The sequence below is a fragment of the Manduca sexta genome, chromosome 16 (assembly GCF_014839805.1).
Source record: "Manduca sexta isolate Smith_Timp_Sample1 chromosome 16, JHU_Msex_v1.0, whole genome shotgun sequence".
In the NCBI taxonomy this organism is placed as follows: domain Eukaryota; kingdom Metazoa; phylum Arthropoda; class Insecta; order Lepidoptera; family Sphingidae; genus Manduca; species Manduca sexta.
Window position 1 is genome coordinate 11394777 of NC_051130.1, and position 18391 is coordinate 11413167.

The following is an 18391-nucleotide window of genomic DNA, read 5'->3' on the forward strand; positions in this document are numbered from 1 at the left end:
GTGAGAGGTTGCGTTTTATTATTCCATATACAAAATAGATCGCTGGGTGCGAATGTGACAGCTGTTGTTTTATTTACGAATGATTTTGTCATTCAAGTGATTGTCATTGTCAAATTACGACGTTGCAAATTGCAATTTTGTGTTATTTTTGTGTTTGTAATTAGCGCAAATTTTGTGATAACATAATCAACATCCTTTCATTGTTTCCGTTTTAGGATTTTGTTATTTGTGACGCATTAGCAAAATACATCCAGCTGCACCTCGTTTCGCTTAGTATCGTGTTTGATGGATTAAAAATAGGTGCGTATGATGAATAGGTGATGAAATTTTATATTTAGGCATAACTCTATATTTTAGGTAATATCCCCTTACAAAATGCAAAAATATATATTTGTCAAGACAATTGACGAAAATAGTTTTTAAATGCAAATGTAAATTAAACAACACATTTTTATCTTTTGTTTCCATTTGTTACGTTAAAGTAAATAGTAGTATACAATAAAGTAGTATTCGAAAGCGAAAATAGTTAGGATAAGTGCAATTGAAAAGCTCATGCATGCTTGGTATTTTTTTCATTTCAACCATATTAGTGAAAGTAAATCTTGTCAGTCAACTTTTTTGAATAACTCAGTGTTAAAATGTGAATTAATACTTAACACGCGCACATTGTAGGATATCATTTACATGTATGTAGCATGTAAATTACAATCTACCATGTGACCGATTTAATAATGCATTATGGGGTAGTGTTGCGACTTCTCTGATTCTGCAGCATTATGTGTTGGCTGTGGCGCACATTGATTGATGGTTTTAAAGCGATAATACGAAGGTGTGCTTCCCTGTTGCACTAGATTTGGGTCAGTCCCAACACCTTCGTGAAACATACCAAATAAATCAGATTATTTTTATATTCCGCATGGTTGTGACAAACAGGTTACATATAATGCAAGATAACAATTCATAATTAGCGTATATAGTATCTTAAGTACTATTATGACTATTATAATATTTCTATTACCTATAATAAATAAATACAAAAAAAATGTGAAAGCCAGTCATAGCATAATTAAAAGCATAATCTGGTCATATCTGATAGTATTACAAACAATACATACATAAAATATTATGTAATAATAAACATTTAATTCTACCTGTGGACTTATTTATAAATAGAATTCAGTACAAAAAGTTTGTTTTGCAAAAGTCTATCATTTTCATTAGTAAGTTACAATAAAGATCAAAATAAATTTTATATTAGTACAAAATATGACTATTGGTCATTATAGTCTATAAAATCGGATAACTTGGGCTTTAAGCAGTATTTCACTTTATCCAGTTTTTGTAAACGGTATCTTCACTGGGTGTTTTACTTTTAGTTGTCATAAGCAGAAGGTCAGTATAGCCGGTTTCCACTGTTTTATATTGAAATATATAAAGTTTTTAGAAAGTAGTAGTATCAACTTATGTTTTGGTTGTAAAGCTGTTTGCAAACAAATAGATTACTGTTTATCTGTAATTTTTTTGTTACAAAAATTATTATATTTAAAAGCAAATTTAAAGCCTTATGGGAGCCTATCCTACACTTAGGCCAATACACTTAAAGGTGACAATAACATTTTCATGCACTTATCACTCTGTGATGTTAGAGATAACACTGAAGAATATGATTACAGTGACTCATAGCAATGAGTCATGGGTTTTCCAAAATGTAAAAAGGATTTTCTGAAAATTACAATTAGCTACTAGGCGACAGATGTCTTATGTGTGAGAGTTTGGCCAATAGATACTACCTTCAAATCTAATGCTGTCACTTAGTAACAGTGTGCATGCACTGTTGTGTTCCAGAAGACATATTTTGTTTTGTTTTTCCGCTACCTCATAAGTAGTCAAATTTATTGTAACTTATGTTAACCACCCAACCTGTGGCCACTAAATGTTCTTCTTTCTTTCATCATAGCCAAATATTATTGGAAGTAACTTCTAAAACCTCAGGATGAGGAGTGTAGACATCATCAGAAAAATTTGCTTTTCTGTCATTTATTTATATAAAAAAAGAACATTCTTTTTTTTAATTTATTAATTACCTTTTCAGTTTAATGAAATACAATGACATCAAAATTGGAGAACAGTGATGACGAGTCGTTCATTATCCTGGACCAGTCCCCTGGGTCTAGCCTCGGCATGAAGTGTGACAGTCTTGAAAATGGCGGTTGCAGAATTGACAAGGAGCATTTGCAGGAAGCCATCGAGGACCTGCCTGGAGAAGTCAATTTGGCGTTTAAAGCGCATTTTAAAATTGACGATTGCGTAAGTATCTTATTTTTTTTACATACATTTCTCATTCTGATTAGTAGTTGGTAAAAAAATGTCAGGCATGTGTCAATATGGCTTTGGCAAAGATTGTACCATCAGATATTTGACAATAACCATTCTGGAGTATATTTGTCAAAAGTATTGTATTATTTTCGCAAAAAATGTTCTCCTCAGTATGCTTTCAAAACATACTTAGTATTGTTTTATAATCTCATATTATTAGTCAGAATAATCAGTGGCTAAGTAAACAGGAAATACTCGTTATAAATACAATGTACAAAATTACCTATATCCCTAGGTAATTTTAGGGACTTTTCTATGTTGTGTGACATGAGTTATAACTGTTTTAGAGACATTGTAAGTAATGCCGGTGTTTTATCTGCGTGCCCTGACTGCCACTTGCCCTTTGTAATTGATAGAAAAAGGATTACTTTTTTCATTATCTTTATGTAATAACATTGTAGTCTATAAAGTGCAAAAAATTACATAAACAAGTTAGAAACGCCCATCGGTCCGTTGTAATGCATTATACGGTTATTGTTTGTTTACCGTTAGAGCAATTAATAATAATAATAAATGCCTACATAATAGGGTATTTTCGTATGTTTATTTGTGTACACTATTTTCTATGCAACAGCTAATAGTACGAAAAAGAAGCTCTTCTGTAAAAACTGTAAACAGTAATTCATATTTCGAATATTGCACGAATGGGCGCGTTGTGGGGATGGGGACGCACGCGTTTTGATTTCCGATGACGTCATTTGCGCGTATTACGCCTCTTTTCACGTTTCTTGACACTTACTTTCTACCGAAAGGTTTCATTTTTAACTGGATTATAATCAATCTTTTCCTCTCACATTTTGTGAAGTAAATTTTTGATAGATGTAAAGAACAAAAATGAGTTAAATACCTTATTACCAAGTGGTAGGGGTTGTTATCGAGCCAGAGACTTGATTATTGTGGCAATATTTACTATTTTATAACAATAATTAGCGATGTTTCTTGGTTTGCCTTTGACTTTACAATGCAGCAACTGATCAATTGAGCTGATTTATTAGCGCGAAACCGATATTCTGAGAAATCATCAAATATTTGGGCTATTGCTTTATATGCGGGTGGATTCGGAAGCGTAAGCTAGTTTAATTAAAGAAGTTCGATTTTTTTTAATGCAAGAAAACGACAAAACGAACGTTTACAAAGCCGCTAAGTGCTTGTTTTGTACATTAGTACGAACACACGACTGCGCAATGCGCATATACAGCACCAATACAATTTTGAATTTGGAACAATAAAGCATTGCCTTTAACGGCCTTGCGCTCCTCATCCTAAAACAATAGTTGCCAAGTTTTAACAACTCATTACCCTGGATAAGGCGTCCTTCAAGCCGGAACAGTATTCGCAGAGGCGGCTTTTGGGGGAGGCGAACCGGGCAACTGCCCGGGGCCTCGCGCGGTGCCTCGCAGGACCTTTTTTTTACGTTCTTACCGACGAAACTGTTAAAACAGGGGAACGTTTTTTTACTCTGCCCGGGGCCTCGCGTCTGTTTCTTTTTGCTTTCGCCTGGGGCCTCGCGTCGTTTAGAGCCGCCACTGAGTATTCGCATAATGCTTGACGGGAAAAATAACGCGGTGGTATCTACTCAGGTCTCAGACGGCGTTTTATTATGTAGGTGACCTAGAACGAAATAAACTAGAACGGTTGGTTTAAAATACATATATTATGACCTAATACTGGGAGGGATTCCCTGAGCTGAATGACGGCCCACACCGATGTAATAATATAGCTTACTGACACACTCAAGGCAGCGCCGTGCCCTTTTTGCCGCCAGTGAGTAATAAATGAAGGTAAATGGACAAAGTTTAGTTACTGTAAAATTGTGTTTTGCTGAAATTTCTATAGTGAAATTGTTTATTATTGGAGAAAACACGAGGAGCCGGAATACGGTTGCAACTCGATTTGAATAAAAAAAAACTTTTTTTTTCAAATATGGAAATGGTAATGTAAGATGTTTGTTTACATTTTTCGTACCTTGAACCTTATATATGATAGGTAAATGATCTCAGACGTAAAGATAAACACTAAACATGCTTGCGAGTGAAACCAAATGATACTATATCAATAATGATAATAGCGTGACGCGCTAGCGAAGGGACTTCACCTTAGTTAGTCTTGGAGGAAATGCAACGTAGCGTCTCGTTCAGTGGTCACTGAGCCAGTTTCCGTGTACGTTCGTATTTTTGTAGTGTAAGTTTATTTTAAATAAGTTCGTACTGTTTATTTATTCAAATTTCGAACGTATGCGTTTTATAAAAAAATATTGCAGGCGTTTTTGAACGGTTGACAATTAGAATTAATTTAAAATTTTGAATTGAGAAGTTGGAATTTTTATTTGTAAACATTTTTTCTTTTTTGTTTAAGGTGGCAAATTACCAATTGGGTTAATTGATATTTAAAATAATCATCATTGGGCAAAAGCATTACAATAATAGACAAATCGTAGTGGTTGTTACCTAAATTAATTTTTCTTTTAATTTTCCTGTTCATTATGCGCCGAGATGGCCACTTTTTGCCGAGAAATGTAATTTTTTTTTGTTGCCTCAATCGGCCTTTGACGAAGCGGTCGAACTGATGGTAAGCGGCTCCAGTCACCGCCAATTCATGCATAACCACTACACAAAACAGAAAACTGCAAGACAATTTTACGAAAGAGTAATTTAATAAAGGTCCGCTTAGGTTCGGGCCGGCGAAATACAGAAATGCCGGCAGCATAAACCGATGGTTTTATCCCTCGTTAATTTTTTTGTAGATTGAAGTTACTATTGTTAGTAAATTATTCAGAAAGATATATTTTGAACTAATGTTTATTATACTAAGAGCCATTATCGTGTAAGATGTATTAGTTATTACTATTGGCAAACAACCAATTCGGGATCAACGACCTAAATGGGTCGAATATTTTATTAATATTTGCAGTTGATATGCTTGATTTGGCACGGTAACAAACTTATAACATAGGATTAATTTTAGTTTGCCCTTTTAATATTTACTTCAATATAACCCCTTGTACTTATTGAGTAGGAAGGCGTTAAGCAATTCAATAATATTGTATATACGGCAATCTCACTTTACGAAAAGAAACAGCAAAGCCATTTGCCAGCATTTTGTGCCATTTGCCTGCTTTTCATGCCATTTGCTAGCATTAGATGGCATTTCATGCTATTTTCCTGCATTTTTTTTCCATTTGACAGCATTTCATGCCAATTACCAGTTACCATTATCGGTTTTCTTTAGCGTAGCATTATTTTAATAATTACTGACAAAAATGTATGCACACAGATGTTTCTTTTTATATTTAATTTCACATTTATTTAACGTTCGTGTGTACGTAAGCACATGTGTTTTTGAATAAAATTAATAAAATTATTGAGAATCGCTAATGAGACTAACATTCCTAGTCCCTGATATTGCGGCCTTCCTGGTGGTCGGCTTAGTTAAGTGGCTCGAAGTACGGGAAATGAGAGTCAAGGTATGGTAAACAGCTGTGGTCATAGTACCCTATTAATGTGATATATGATACCACTGAACTAGTATACCTTACCTAGTCGGTTTCGTAGTCCCACCTTAATTTAAATGTATAGTTTGTTCGCGGTATGCTTGAACGACTATTCCTAGATGTGTCTACTTAATATAGTTTAAATCAGGATTAAGTCTATTGGACAAATTTCACTCAAGTTTATGCGTTATTTATAACAAAAAATCAAGTGACTTTAGACTTTAAAATTTATAATACTAGTGGGATAAGTAAGGCTTATTTTGAGTACCATTCGATTGCAATCTATTTCCCATATATGCGTGAAGTGTGGCGCAATGCAGTACTTTGTAATTCAAAGTTTTGATTAATGTTGATATCGTTCAGTTAGCAACGTGATATTATTAGTTTTAATTTTTTTTTCTTTTTTCCGGCCAATATAATCATTTGTTTCTTTTTTAATACTTATATATCTTTTTTAACCTAGTCAGTGAACCATTTTCTTCAAGCCAGCATTTTTTTTTTATTAACTTTTATTTTTATTTTTAATATATTTTTTTTACTTTTCCAGCCGTCGCCAGCTAGCATGATGGTGGCCAGTACGATAGTGACCGATGAGGGCTCCACCGAAGAGTTGCAGAAACGTTTCGCTGAGATATTGGACGAGAACGTCATACTGAAGTCCTCGCTGCAGCAAAACAATGATTCAATGAAGCAGCAGTTCATGCTGATCAAGTCGTGTCAGGAGGATATGATGAAAACACATCTGATGCATAAGGAAAAGTTTGAAGAGACCAAAGAATTAATTGAGAGAGTGAGTATAATGATTTTTCAAAGCTACTCATATCATGACACTAGCTTCTGCTCGCAATTCCGCCAGCTTGAAAATTTTTCAAGATAAGTATTTTCCCGGGATAAAAAGTAGTCTATAGCATTCAAGAGCAAGGTAGCTTCGTATCAGTGAAAAAAAAAACATAATCGGTAAAGTAGTGCTTGATATTAGCGCGTTTAAACAAACAAACTCTTCAGCCTTATACATTAGTATAAATAAGACCTACCATAGCTAGCGATATGTAGATGTGATACACTTATTTCTACTCCTGAAAATATAGAGGCAATACATAATGCAATTAAATGAAATGAAATGATTTATTTGAGTCCGTGAAATGTTACACAGTGTTTAGATTCCGTCATTAACTCTATCACCAGTTCGGAAATCAGTTCTCACCAGAGAAGAACGGGCAAGAAACTCTGGTGTTGGTTGGTGATTATGATTAGTTAGAGATCCCCGTGTATTTATTATTGTAAAAAGTTTTATTATTACATTTTTATTCCAGCTTAGATACCCTAATTAGGTATGGAACGGTCTGTCGAGACGAATGTCCGCAGGTTCAAATCCCAAGGGCCCTTTAACTTTTCTAAAGTTATGTGTGTATTCTTTGTGAATTATCGCTTGATTTAACGAAATGAGGGAAAACATTGTGAGGAAATCTGCATACCTGAGAAATTTTCTAAAAGAGTTTTGAGGGTGCGTGAAGTCTACCAATCCTCACTGGGCCAGCGTGGTGGACTGAGGCCTAATCTCTCTCAGTAGTAGAGCAGGCCCGTGCCCAGCGGTGGGACAGTATATAATACAGGGCTGATGTTATCATTCCAGCTGCGTCAAGAAAACAAAAAGCTCAAGCAAGACGTCTCCCGTCTAATGGAGAAGGAGGCGCTCGCCAACAATGAGAGTGGTGACCAAGTGAAGTCAGGCCCGCCGTCGGCCGTGGAGTTCGTAGCTTCCCCCGACGACGACACCATCAACAAACTCACTGCGCAGTTGGAACTCGTCGAGAAACAAAGGAGACAGGTGAGCAAGGAAGCAATAGTTATAGGAAAAAAAAAATCTCAAAAAGACAAAAAATGTTACTTAGATGAGAATAACATAACGAACATGAGTAATTATTGAAATACAGTAGTCGCTGTGAACTCAGATAACAAAAAAAAAATATTATTGCTCGAACGAGCAGATTTTTTTATTTTAACACATAAAACTTGACTGCTTTCAAATTTTGAAATAAATTTAGGCATGGATGTGGCATTAAAACTTTTTATACTAGGATGTCGAGTAAAAATATGTAAATATACTGGTGAATAATAGATTGGTCAGCCTTTGTAGCATCCTTTAATAACCTAGCTAGAACTTGTTGAAAAATAAAGGAGATTAGTGCGCAAGGCGGCAGCTCGCAATACCCTTGAGTCAGGAAATTCCGATCTGCTATAAGCTATTTACCAATTGATTTACGGTAACATCCTCACTGCACATCCAAAAATTAGGTGAAAGATACGTAAGGAGGCAGAAGGCAACAAGGAGACCGATGAGCAAGGAAGGTCAGGTCTCTTGTCAACTATCATGTGTTTGCAAATACTTGACAAGGATTTTTCTTCGTCGCGTTATCAATCACTACTTAAATGTTATCGTGATATTGTTGTCACGGAAATATTGAGTGACATCACTTTGCCCGACCCGGGATTCGAACCCAGGACCTCAGAGCGCTGCCGTACCGCGCATGCAGTACAACTACGCCACCGAGGCAGTCATTCTCATATACCTTGAGAATATTTAATTATTACTTAAATAAAGTCGCTTATATAACTAAAGACATTTTATATTGCACATCAAATAAATGAAAGCCTATAAACTAAAGTAGGCAAGTCGTATCTTCGTGGCTGATTATAATCATCTCTTATTATTCTGTGATTTTAATATAGATGATATAAGTATTTCAAATTACTATGTTACTGATGCTGGCATTTTCTGACAGGTTATAGTGGACAACGAGAAGCTGACGTGGCAGAAGGAATCGTTGGAGCACATCGTGGACGCCACTTCCAAAGAGAGGGATGATATCAAAGAGAAACTTAAAGACCTTGAGGTAAGCTTCAGTATATTTTTTATAACAGACGCTGGTTATTAGCTGTGGGTCACTTGGGTGGTGGATCCGTTTTTACAACTGTTACGCTAATGTATATTATAGCGGGAATGCAAGTAAAGATTGATGAGGAAGCGAGAGAAGTAATGCCAGAATCGTACAAAGTGCAGCTTCGTATTAGTGAAAAAAAAAAATCAAAATCGGTTTAGTAGTTCCTGAGATAAGTGCATTCAAACAAACTATTTAGCTTTATATAGTATAGATAATACCTAATGTACTATAAATTTCATTCAAATATATTCAGCGGTTTCTATATTTTAACTTTGATCAAATATTTGCATTTAATTATATATTTTTAAATTTAAAATAAGTGGATATCTGTCCATCTTAATGTCAAACATTAATTCTCTTTCAGCTACAAATGTCAAACAAAGAATCAGAATACAATATGGAGATTGATAAGCTGAAGTGTCACATACAAGATCTGCAAAACCAACTGGACGCTGTCAGCAACACTGTAAGTAGAATACTTTGCTGCTTTGCTGGTAGCAGTGCCAGATTTATATTTTTTACTAGCTTCCGCCCGCAGCTTCGCCCGCGTGGATTTCGGGTTTCAAAAATGGAGAAGGTGCTCAATTTGTCGGGATGTTTTTTTAATTTATGGTGGTATGCAGGTGGTCCGATTGTCCGGTCAGGGTCTGATGATGGGATCCTGGTGAAATCGAAGGAACTTTTAACCATTAAGGATGCACACGAAATGACGGAAGCTTAAAAATGGAGTAACTTCTCCCGTTTTCCCAACATTTTCCATCACTGCTATGCTCCTATTAATTGTAGCGTGATGAAAAGTATACTATAACCAGCTCAGGAGTATGAAAAATAATTGTACCAAGTTAAGTTAAAATCCGTCGAGTAGTTTTTGTTTCTATAACGGTTATACAGACAGACAGACAAAAATTTTACTAATTGCATTTTTGGCATCTGTATCGATCCCTAATCACCCCCAGTTATTTTGTAAATATATTTCATGTACAGAATTGACCTCTCTACAGATTTATTATAAGTATAGATATGCAAAAGTAGCTCAAAAATTGTCCATAACGAAAACATGCATTTTAAAGTAAAACAAAAGAAATAATATCGTGAAGCCAACCAAATAACTAATGATATATTGAATTTTGTGACTGTTCAATTCTAGTCGGGTCCGCGATATCACTTTTGTTGAGTTTCAGAACGCGACATTACATTATTATATTCTGTGCTCCAACGCACACTGCTTTGATGTTAGGAACACACCTACATTGCTTAGACAACAGTGAACTTTATACAATAGCAATAAAGCTCAAATTGACTCTACGTATTGGTTAGAAAACGTTTGTATGGGAAATAGAAAAATGCTGTTTTGAGGATTTTCCCGGCAATTATTCGAATTTTTCTCACCTTTTAAACCTTCCCTAGACCTCCACGAATAATTCAATACCAAGATAAGATAAATCCGTTCAGCCGTTCTCGAGTTTTAGCGAGACTAACGAACAGCAATTCATTTTTATATATATAGATAGATTAGTGTAGGCCACTTTATTTCCGCCGCCACATGTAGGTAGGCTTATGTATGTAGGTTACTAAAATACTTGATAATTTTCCATTTGTTTGTATTGTGGAAGGCACTAAAGTTAAAGGAATTGTGGTGGTACAATTAATATACTCACCGCCATCTCGTCAACATCAATAGAACTACGAGAAGACTTATGGGGTATTGACACAACTGTAGTGATTTATCGCATAGAAATCACGCAAGATGGCCACAAACGATCCTGGATTACGATTGTACAATTTGAGCGACACGTTGCATATATACCACCTCCGAATAGGAACCGTCGGAGAGGCCGCGGCCGGTCACAAGCAACATCTGCCTGACTGGAAATCTTCCCCTTCCATAGAGGAACGCAACCATCTGTTCCTCTACAGTGGCGTCAACCTTTACGCCGCTAAACGAATGATTAATTAAATCGAGCGAAGATCCTTTGAAATCTGCCGCCCATAGGCCGCGGCCTATACGGCCTATTTACAAATCCAGGACTGGCTGGTGGTAGGATATATTTCATATCCGCCCGGATAGCGACCACCGTACACAAGGTGTTAAAACCCGCCATAGCGGGCCACGTAAGTGTCGCGTTCCGGAATCAGCCTGTGTATATTCGGTTCCAACAGGCCGACATAATTGTGTCGACAGTCGAGGGGTAATCATCTCTCGTCAGTAGACATTCTATTGGACTCCACTCCACTTACCATCAGGTGCAGAGGGGTTACTTTGCCGTGCTCTTTAGGAAAAAAAATCCGTTCAGTTGTTTCTTTGCTTACTTCTAACAAACATCTAAACATTTACACAAACTTTTACATTTATAGTGTTTTTTTTTTATTGCTTTGTATGACGAGGGGATCTTGCCGTTCCTTTGATGGTAAGCGATACGACCGCCCATAAAAAGTAGACACACCATCCAACACCTTGAATGACAAAGTATTGTTTGGTATTTCACTGTGCTCGCCATCCTGAGACATGAGATGTTAGGTATTATTATGTTCAGTTACACTGGCTTCAATGTTATGTCATATAACTATTGATTATAACTATTGATAAATATTGATTGTTATAACATACTCTGGTTGCATATATTAAAAGAAAAAACAAGATCGTCTAAAACACAATGCTGTAAGCATACAACATATAAGTAACACAAAATGTGATAATAATATAACGGAACGAAACATAGATTTACGCGTTGCGTAACCGCGGGTAGAATAGGAATCGCGGCGCGTGCGGTGCGGGTTGCGGGGACTGCCGAGCGAGGGTTCGGGAGGAGTCGGGACCGTTCGGGTTCTTACGACGCTCCAAGTACATACGGCAGGTTTCCGAGTCGAATGTCCTTGAGCGCGTTACATTGTACTATCTGTTCTAATTTCAGACGTACATGTCGACAGAACAGATAAGCCAGCGCGATTCCACAATACAGCAGCTGGAGGCGAAGGTGGCCAGTCTACAGACCAACCTCAAGAACGCACAGCTCAAGATCATGGAAATGGAAAATGTGAAGGTAATTTGTTCGCTGTGGCTATAGATACTATACAGAATAGTATACCGTTGATGTATTTTTTATAGCATTGAAGTGAAGTACAATAAGTACACTGTATTTATTTTAACGTACACGCTTAAAAAAAAACACACACACACACACGCACGCACCCACGTACGCACACACATGCACACATTCACGTCTTTTATCCCCCAAAGGATAGGCAAAGCTGCTGCTACTATTCGACGTATGTGTTCCGTTCCACGTGATAGGGGGCGAGTCTATCGCCATAACGAGCACGAATTCCAGGTTAATATTGAACAGAAAAACAATGTGACTGTATGACCCGGGATTTAACTCGAGTCATACATTCTCCATCAGCCATCATCATCAGTCCGTTGCAATCCACTACTGGACATAGACCTCTCTCAAGGTACGCCACAGAGCCTGGTCTGCTGCTTTATGCATCCAGTCGTTGCGGGCCCTCTTGTGCAAGTCGTCCCGCCGTCTGTCCAGGCATCCAACGCTACGTTCGCTAAGATGCTGCACTACAGAACACGCTTACTCCAGCGGTTATCTGTTCTGCGAGATATGTGGCCAACCTACTTTAACCATCCACGCCCATGCATAGGGGACATTTGTCGCGGCCCTAGGCACACAGTGCAGTGTGTATACCTCTTGCTTGTATAACGCATTGAGGCCTATAAGGGACCGCGATCATTTCCCCTCCCACTTCACTCCGCCCATCCTATTATTTTCCTCTACCTTTCCCTTCGCTTCACCCCCTTTTTCTCCTTTTCTTTCCTCCAGGGCTCTGCAATCATGAAGCGGGGGGGTATGTAGTATACCATTCGCTTGTCCCTCCGGTGTAGATTGCGGGGCGTGTACTAAAAAAAACACTAACTTACTAACTTTCAGTCAACTATAAGTCATTTTTTCTGTTTTCCAGTTGGAGTACAGCAAATACAAATCTGAAGTGGCGAAGACTGTGAAAACTTACAAGGATCAAGTGCAAGAGATGCATACGAGACTCACTGAAGCTACAACCACGGTGAGTTACTAATAACTAATACCGGAGTTATCTTTTTTTTTATTCGAGTGTGGCAAAGTTAGCGATAGCCTAGTTGGTTGTGAAACGGACTGCCGAGACAAATGTCCGCAGGTCCAAATCCCAAGGGCACACACCTCTGACTTTTCTAAAAAATTATGTGTGTATTCTTTGTGAATTATCGCTCGCTTTAACGGTGATGGAAAACATCGTGAGGAAACCTGTACACCAGAGAAGTTCTCTATAGGAATTTCGAAGGTGTGTGGAATCTACCAATCCGCACTAGGCCAGCGTGGTGGACTAGGCCTAATCCCGCTCAGTAGTAGAGAAGGCCAGTGTCCAGCAGTGGGACAGTGTTTATAGACGGTCCCACTGCCGTGCCTATTATAGTTGACACAATTATGCCGGCCTGTTGGTACCGGATATACACACACTGATCCCGGAACGCGACAGTTACGTAGGCTACAATGGCAGGTTTGAAAATATTTTATAGTGGTGATGGCTATCCGGGCGGATATCAAATATATCCTATCACTAACAAAGGGATCTCTAAGAGATTCTTAGTTCAGTACCTAGGTATGTTGTATATCGATTTGCTTTATTGAAAGAATTATCCAATTAATATATCCTACTATCTTTATATTTGATTTCGTTGCGGCGTAATTTTGATCCTCTTGCTAGTTTTTTATTGCGGCGCTGCACGCGCGATATGCCCGTCTTGATATAAAAGATTGCGCATTTGCCGATATTAAAGTTACTTGTAAGGCGTTGTCTAATATTCCGCATTGATAATTAAATTTTAATAAGAGATTCGTTTGATTTTAGATGTTCCAACCAGTAAGTCTGTCGCTAGGCAGTGAAACTGACAGCACTGGTTCGAACAATCTCAAAATATACAACAGGACGTTGAAACATCTGAGTGATCTACTGAACAAGTTAACGCATGGGTAAGTAGTAAACCAAAATCGTTGTTATTTTAGTTATTACTCATTTTTGTGTCTGTCTTAGTATTATTCTTTTAAGATGTCCACTGAATTACTCCCTATAATATATTTACGTGCTAATAAAAGTTTTAAAACCGGTTCAGCTGTGTAGGTTAGGCCAAACAAATAGAAAGAAAAAGTAAATAGAACCGGTTTATTATTGTTCAAAGAACCATAACATGACTTTAGGAAACAACCCCTACTAGAAAAATGTTGACAGATTTTTTGACATACTTCTTTTTGTATTTTTACTTACAGCGCCATATGTCACAACTTGCTTGAACTACTGTTTAAATTTTCAATGTATTTAACAATATTTCTAGGTTATCAGATAGTCTGGTGGAAACTCTAGGTGCTTCGGCCAGTTTGTGCGACCTAAAACTGGATAATACCAGTGTAGACCAGTTCAAAGCCGGCCTCGACGAGATCAAACAACAGTTAGAGAGACAACATAGCGACGCTCTGGGCAATATGTGAGTATTGTATCTCTTTAATTAATGTTGTTAGTTGAATTCACAAACGATACTAAAAGTACGCATAGTGGCATTGTGTTCTTTGGCTTTGTTCAGCTTTGTTTATTTGACAGCCAACTGAAGTAAAGTTGTATGTCAATATTAGCCAATCACAGCGTCCCTATGCATACGCACTGCTAAGGCTGTTATAATGTGTGCGTGTAAAAGTACGCAACGTATTTTTAATATTAGCATCAATCGACTGGAAACTTTTATTCTTCGATGTGAACAAATATTATCGCTTATCTGTCTTATTAGATATATAGCGTATAGCCTGACCGGGAAAATAAAAGACCAGCTTGGAGGGGCGCCACTTTTTTTCCTTTTAAAATTAGCGTCAGTACAAAAAATTTGTTCCATGTATACTACAACTTGGCGAAGATTTTTATTCCTGGTCGAGTTGTTAATCGACTTGGCCTCGTATCTGGTCTCATATAATTTATTGGAACTTAGAATAAGCTATTATGAATTGTGGTAGCTGAGTACAAAATATACCGAGCTTTCTAGCGAATTCTGAAACTCATAAACGTTCTATTCTTTCAATTAATGTTGTCAACGTAAATTAGGCTTTAAGGCGTATGTGAGAGGTAATTTAATTGCTTTCTAAAGAAAACGGGTATCAAAGGTACTTCGATTTCCTACTATAAGAAACGTTTAATTTTGTTCACAGCGGTCAAGTGAGAGGCACACTATCGATATTCGAAGGCATATTCAAGGACTACAACAATCTCGTCGATAAGTTGAATCAGCAGCAACCAGTGAGTACTTTTTATGTGAAATAAATAATCAATACAATTTTATGAATGTTTATTAGCGTAGCTGACTAAAGGCCCGGAAGTAAAATGATGTAATGTGACCTAAAAAGTTGCAGGTCTGGGGCCTGGGGCCTTATGTGCACTGTACCGCCTAGCTCCACGACCCTACGCTTCTGGTTGATATATCGCACGTTAATATATCAGTAATTACTAGTCGATGTTGCATTCGATAGTGTGTCACTTTTCAAATGTGGATTATAAAGACGACTTAACTGCCTTTTGCACTTGCGTCATTGTAATTGTAATGGTGCGATACAATGAGTACCTATGCCCCATGTAGGGACACACACACTTGCGCTGCTATGTTGTGCGGGAACGTCTCACTACGCCTCCCATATAAAAGCGACGTGTGCCTTTGTTAACTCAGTACGTCCACCAAATTGTTATTATTACCACCTAAGTACACCGCTGTGTATTAACGTACTCTGGAACTTTGAATATAATTATACAGTGTCATCCTTGAGTTTAATTAAATAAGCTAGGGTTGTGCCTTCTATAACCACATACACACCAACAACAACCCTACACCCCATAGTCGTGTTTGCCTATTCGTCACAAAGCTGTAGTACACCGCAGTGTATTAACGTACTCTGGGACTTTGGAAATACGTACTCAGTGCCATCCTCAAGTTTAATTTATATAAGCTAGGGTTGTGCCTTCCATAACTACATACACACCAACAACAACCCTACACCCCATAGTCGTGTGCGTATTCGTGAGTGAAGTGTGTTCCGCAGCGCGCGCCGTCGTCGGACGCGGCGATGCTGTCGGCGGCGCTGGCGGCGCGCGACAAGGAGCTGCGCGCGCTGCAGCTGCAGCTGCACACGCTGCGGGGGCAGAAGGAGGATGTTGAACTGCTGCGCGCGCAGATCGACGTCTACAAGTCAGTACACGTACTTATAATAATAATATCAGCCCTGTATTACATACTGTCCCACTGCTGAGCACGGGCCTCCGACACTACTGAGAGGGATTAGGCCTTAGTCCACCACGCTAGCCTAGTGCGGATTGGTAGGACTTCACACACCCTCGAAATTCCTATAGAGAACTTCTCAGGTATGCAGGTTTCCTCACGATGTTTTCCTTCACCGTTAAAGCAAACGATAATTCACAAAGAATACACACATAATTTTTTAGAAAAGTCAGAGGTGTGTGCCCTTGGTATTTGAACCTGCGGACATTCGTCTCGGCAGTCCGTTCCACAACCAACTAGGCTATCGCCGCTTATATACATTTATTACACGTACTTGCTGCAATTTAAATCACTGTTTTATACTAGTAGGCATGGCACAATGACCCTATAGTTAATTAGTAGATGGTAAGTGAAGTAGGGTCCTGATAGTGTTTCGACCGATGAGATGTATCCCTTACTAGTCGACATATTTTTTTTTTTTTTATAACATACCTATATATTGGCTGATCCCAGAACGCGACACGCTTGGGCCATTATGACGCGTACTCCTTCTGTACGGTTGTCGCTATCCGGATGGATACAAATATTCTACCACCACCAGTCGTCACTTGAATCGTGCATAATTGGATAACTTGCGGCACTTTTTAATGACAAGGTATTTGCTATCATATAAAAAAACATTTTTGGGAGTTTTCTATATATAAACTCTTCCGTCTCATCTTCTCCAAGCAAGAGCTACAATTGTATACGTGTTATCGAATATATTGTTTTTAAATATCGATACTAAAAATGTTGTCCTCAAAAATTGCGTGATAACTTATGTCATTCATTCAATTATTATTACTGCAATATATCGATATCGATTTTCAAAAACATCGACTACCTACAAATACTATTGTCTAGTGATGTGACGCGATATGTCGACGTTTGCAGGAACGATTTCGAAGAGGAACGCGAGGCGCGGGAGAGAATAGCGGCGGAGAAGGACAACATCCTCGCTGACCTACAGGGTCTGCAGAGACGGAACCAGGATCTAATGAAAGAGGTATCCAATCGATTTCAAAAAGTAGATTATATTAGTATTTCGAGGTGTTAATTTTTTGTGTTAATATTTTTTATGGGTGGAACGAATTAAGATACCTCTATGGTAAGTAATTACCATTATAGGACATTATAACCTATACTTATATAAGAATGTTATTGCCTCTATGGAAGAGAGTTAGAAATTGGCAAGTTGAAGAGTATATATCAAACCTCCAGTAATCTTACGTACGAAACGTAATAACAAAGTAACAACTTCACTTAACCTTTAATGAGATTGTAGTACTAAATCAAAGGGACTCGGCTCTTACATTTAAACTTCTGGAAAGTTGATTACGATCTGGCACTTTATTTAAAACTACATTAAAAGGCGGGTTAATAGAGGGCGCTAGTTGCAATTATTTTTATAGCACTATTATTTTATAATTACCGTATTATCTATTATAATAGACTATATAATAAAAAGCGTGGGGAAATATGCAATCATAGCTCTTTACCATTTTTTTGTCGACAGTTACAAGAAATTCGAAAGGCGTCACGTCCGGCGTCCGCCGTCTCGACTTCCGGTGCCGGGGCCAGTAGAGTCGCCACTGAGAATAGGGTAAGTCACCTACTGACGAACACAAGTCTCTGAATATGCTGATTATTGGAACCTGAAACAGATTAAATGGATGAAAATATGTAAACTATTTTTTTCCTCGATGCACAGTGGCGCATTGTCGGCCGATTTCAATAAACGGTCTCAATTTTAATCTCCGATCCGATCCTAAATATAATCCAATCGAAATAAGTAATTTAAAAGATGTTCAATATAATACAATTCGGTCGATACTCTCGATTAATCGAATAAAGCAGGCGTTTATTGAAATCGGCAGTTAGTCTACAAAGGCTTTCACGCGGACGGAGCTGAGAGCAAAAGCTAGTCTATAAATACATCTAAGAGTCTTCCTAACTCCACACTAAGGCAAAGGAGTATAAATTGCGAAAAAGTCTTTTGATCCAACAATACTCGGGTTTGAAAGAAATACCAAAGTTGGTCTGGGTAAATTACTTCTGTTATCTCTGGAGCTGTGTATGTACTCAATAAATTGCATTAAATTGTTGTTTTAATTGATTTTGAATATTATTTCAATGAAGACAATGTCGATAATAGTTTGGTAGAAAAAATTATCTGCGCTGCGTTCTTGCGCCGGCCCTTGTGTTCCGGCTTAAAAAACATTATAGCCAGTGTAATTACAGACATGAGTTAAC

The 18391-nt window shown here is 37.8% G+C and overlaps 1 protein-coding gene across 4 annotated transcripts in view; it reads left to right on the forward strand.

Moving 5' to 3' along the window:
* The first annotated feature begins 72 nt into the window (after nucleotides 1-72).
* The window catches only part of LOC115452302 (optineurin), a 29690-nt gene continuing 11371 nt past the window's right edge, over nucleotides 73-18391 (forward strand). For 2 of the 4 annotated variants that reach the window (XM_037439305.1, XM_037439306.1), the window contains exons 1-14: nucleotides 73-300; nucleotides 2093-2307; nucleotides 6414-6656; nucleotides 7500-7694; nucleotides 8650-8760; nucleotides 9173-9274; nucleotides 11721-11849; nucleotides 12778-12879; nucleotides 13702-13823; nucleotides 14183-14332; nucleotides 15042-15129; nucleotides 15924-16069; nucleotides 17033-17144; nucleotides 17655-17741. In XM_037439305.1, coding sequence (XP_037295202.1) covers nucleotides 2107-2307; nucleotides 6414-6656; nucleotides 7500-7694; nucleotides 8650-8760; nucleotides 9173-9274; nucleotides 11721-11849; nucleotides 12778-12879; nucleotides 13702-13823; nucleotides 14183-14332; nucleotides 15042-15129; nucleotides 15924-16069; nucleotides 17033-17144; nucleotides 17655-17741 — 1788 coding nt within the window. In that variant the 5' untranslated portion in view covers nucleotides 73-300; nucleotides 2093-2106. Of the gene's footprint in view, nucleotides 301-2092; nucleotides 2308-4490; nucleotides 4558-6413; nucleotides 6657-7499; nucleotides 7695-8649; nucleotides 8761-9172; nucleotides 9275-11720; nucleotides 11850-12777; nucleotides 12880-13701; nucleotides 13824-14182; nucleotides 14333-15041; nucleotides 15130-15923; nucleotides 16070-17032; nucleotides 17145-17654; nucleotides 17742-18391 lie in introns of those variants that run through there. The other 2 variants (XM_037439304.1, XM_037439307.1) reach the window with 2 other exon arrangements.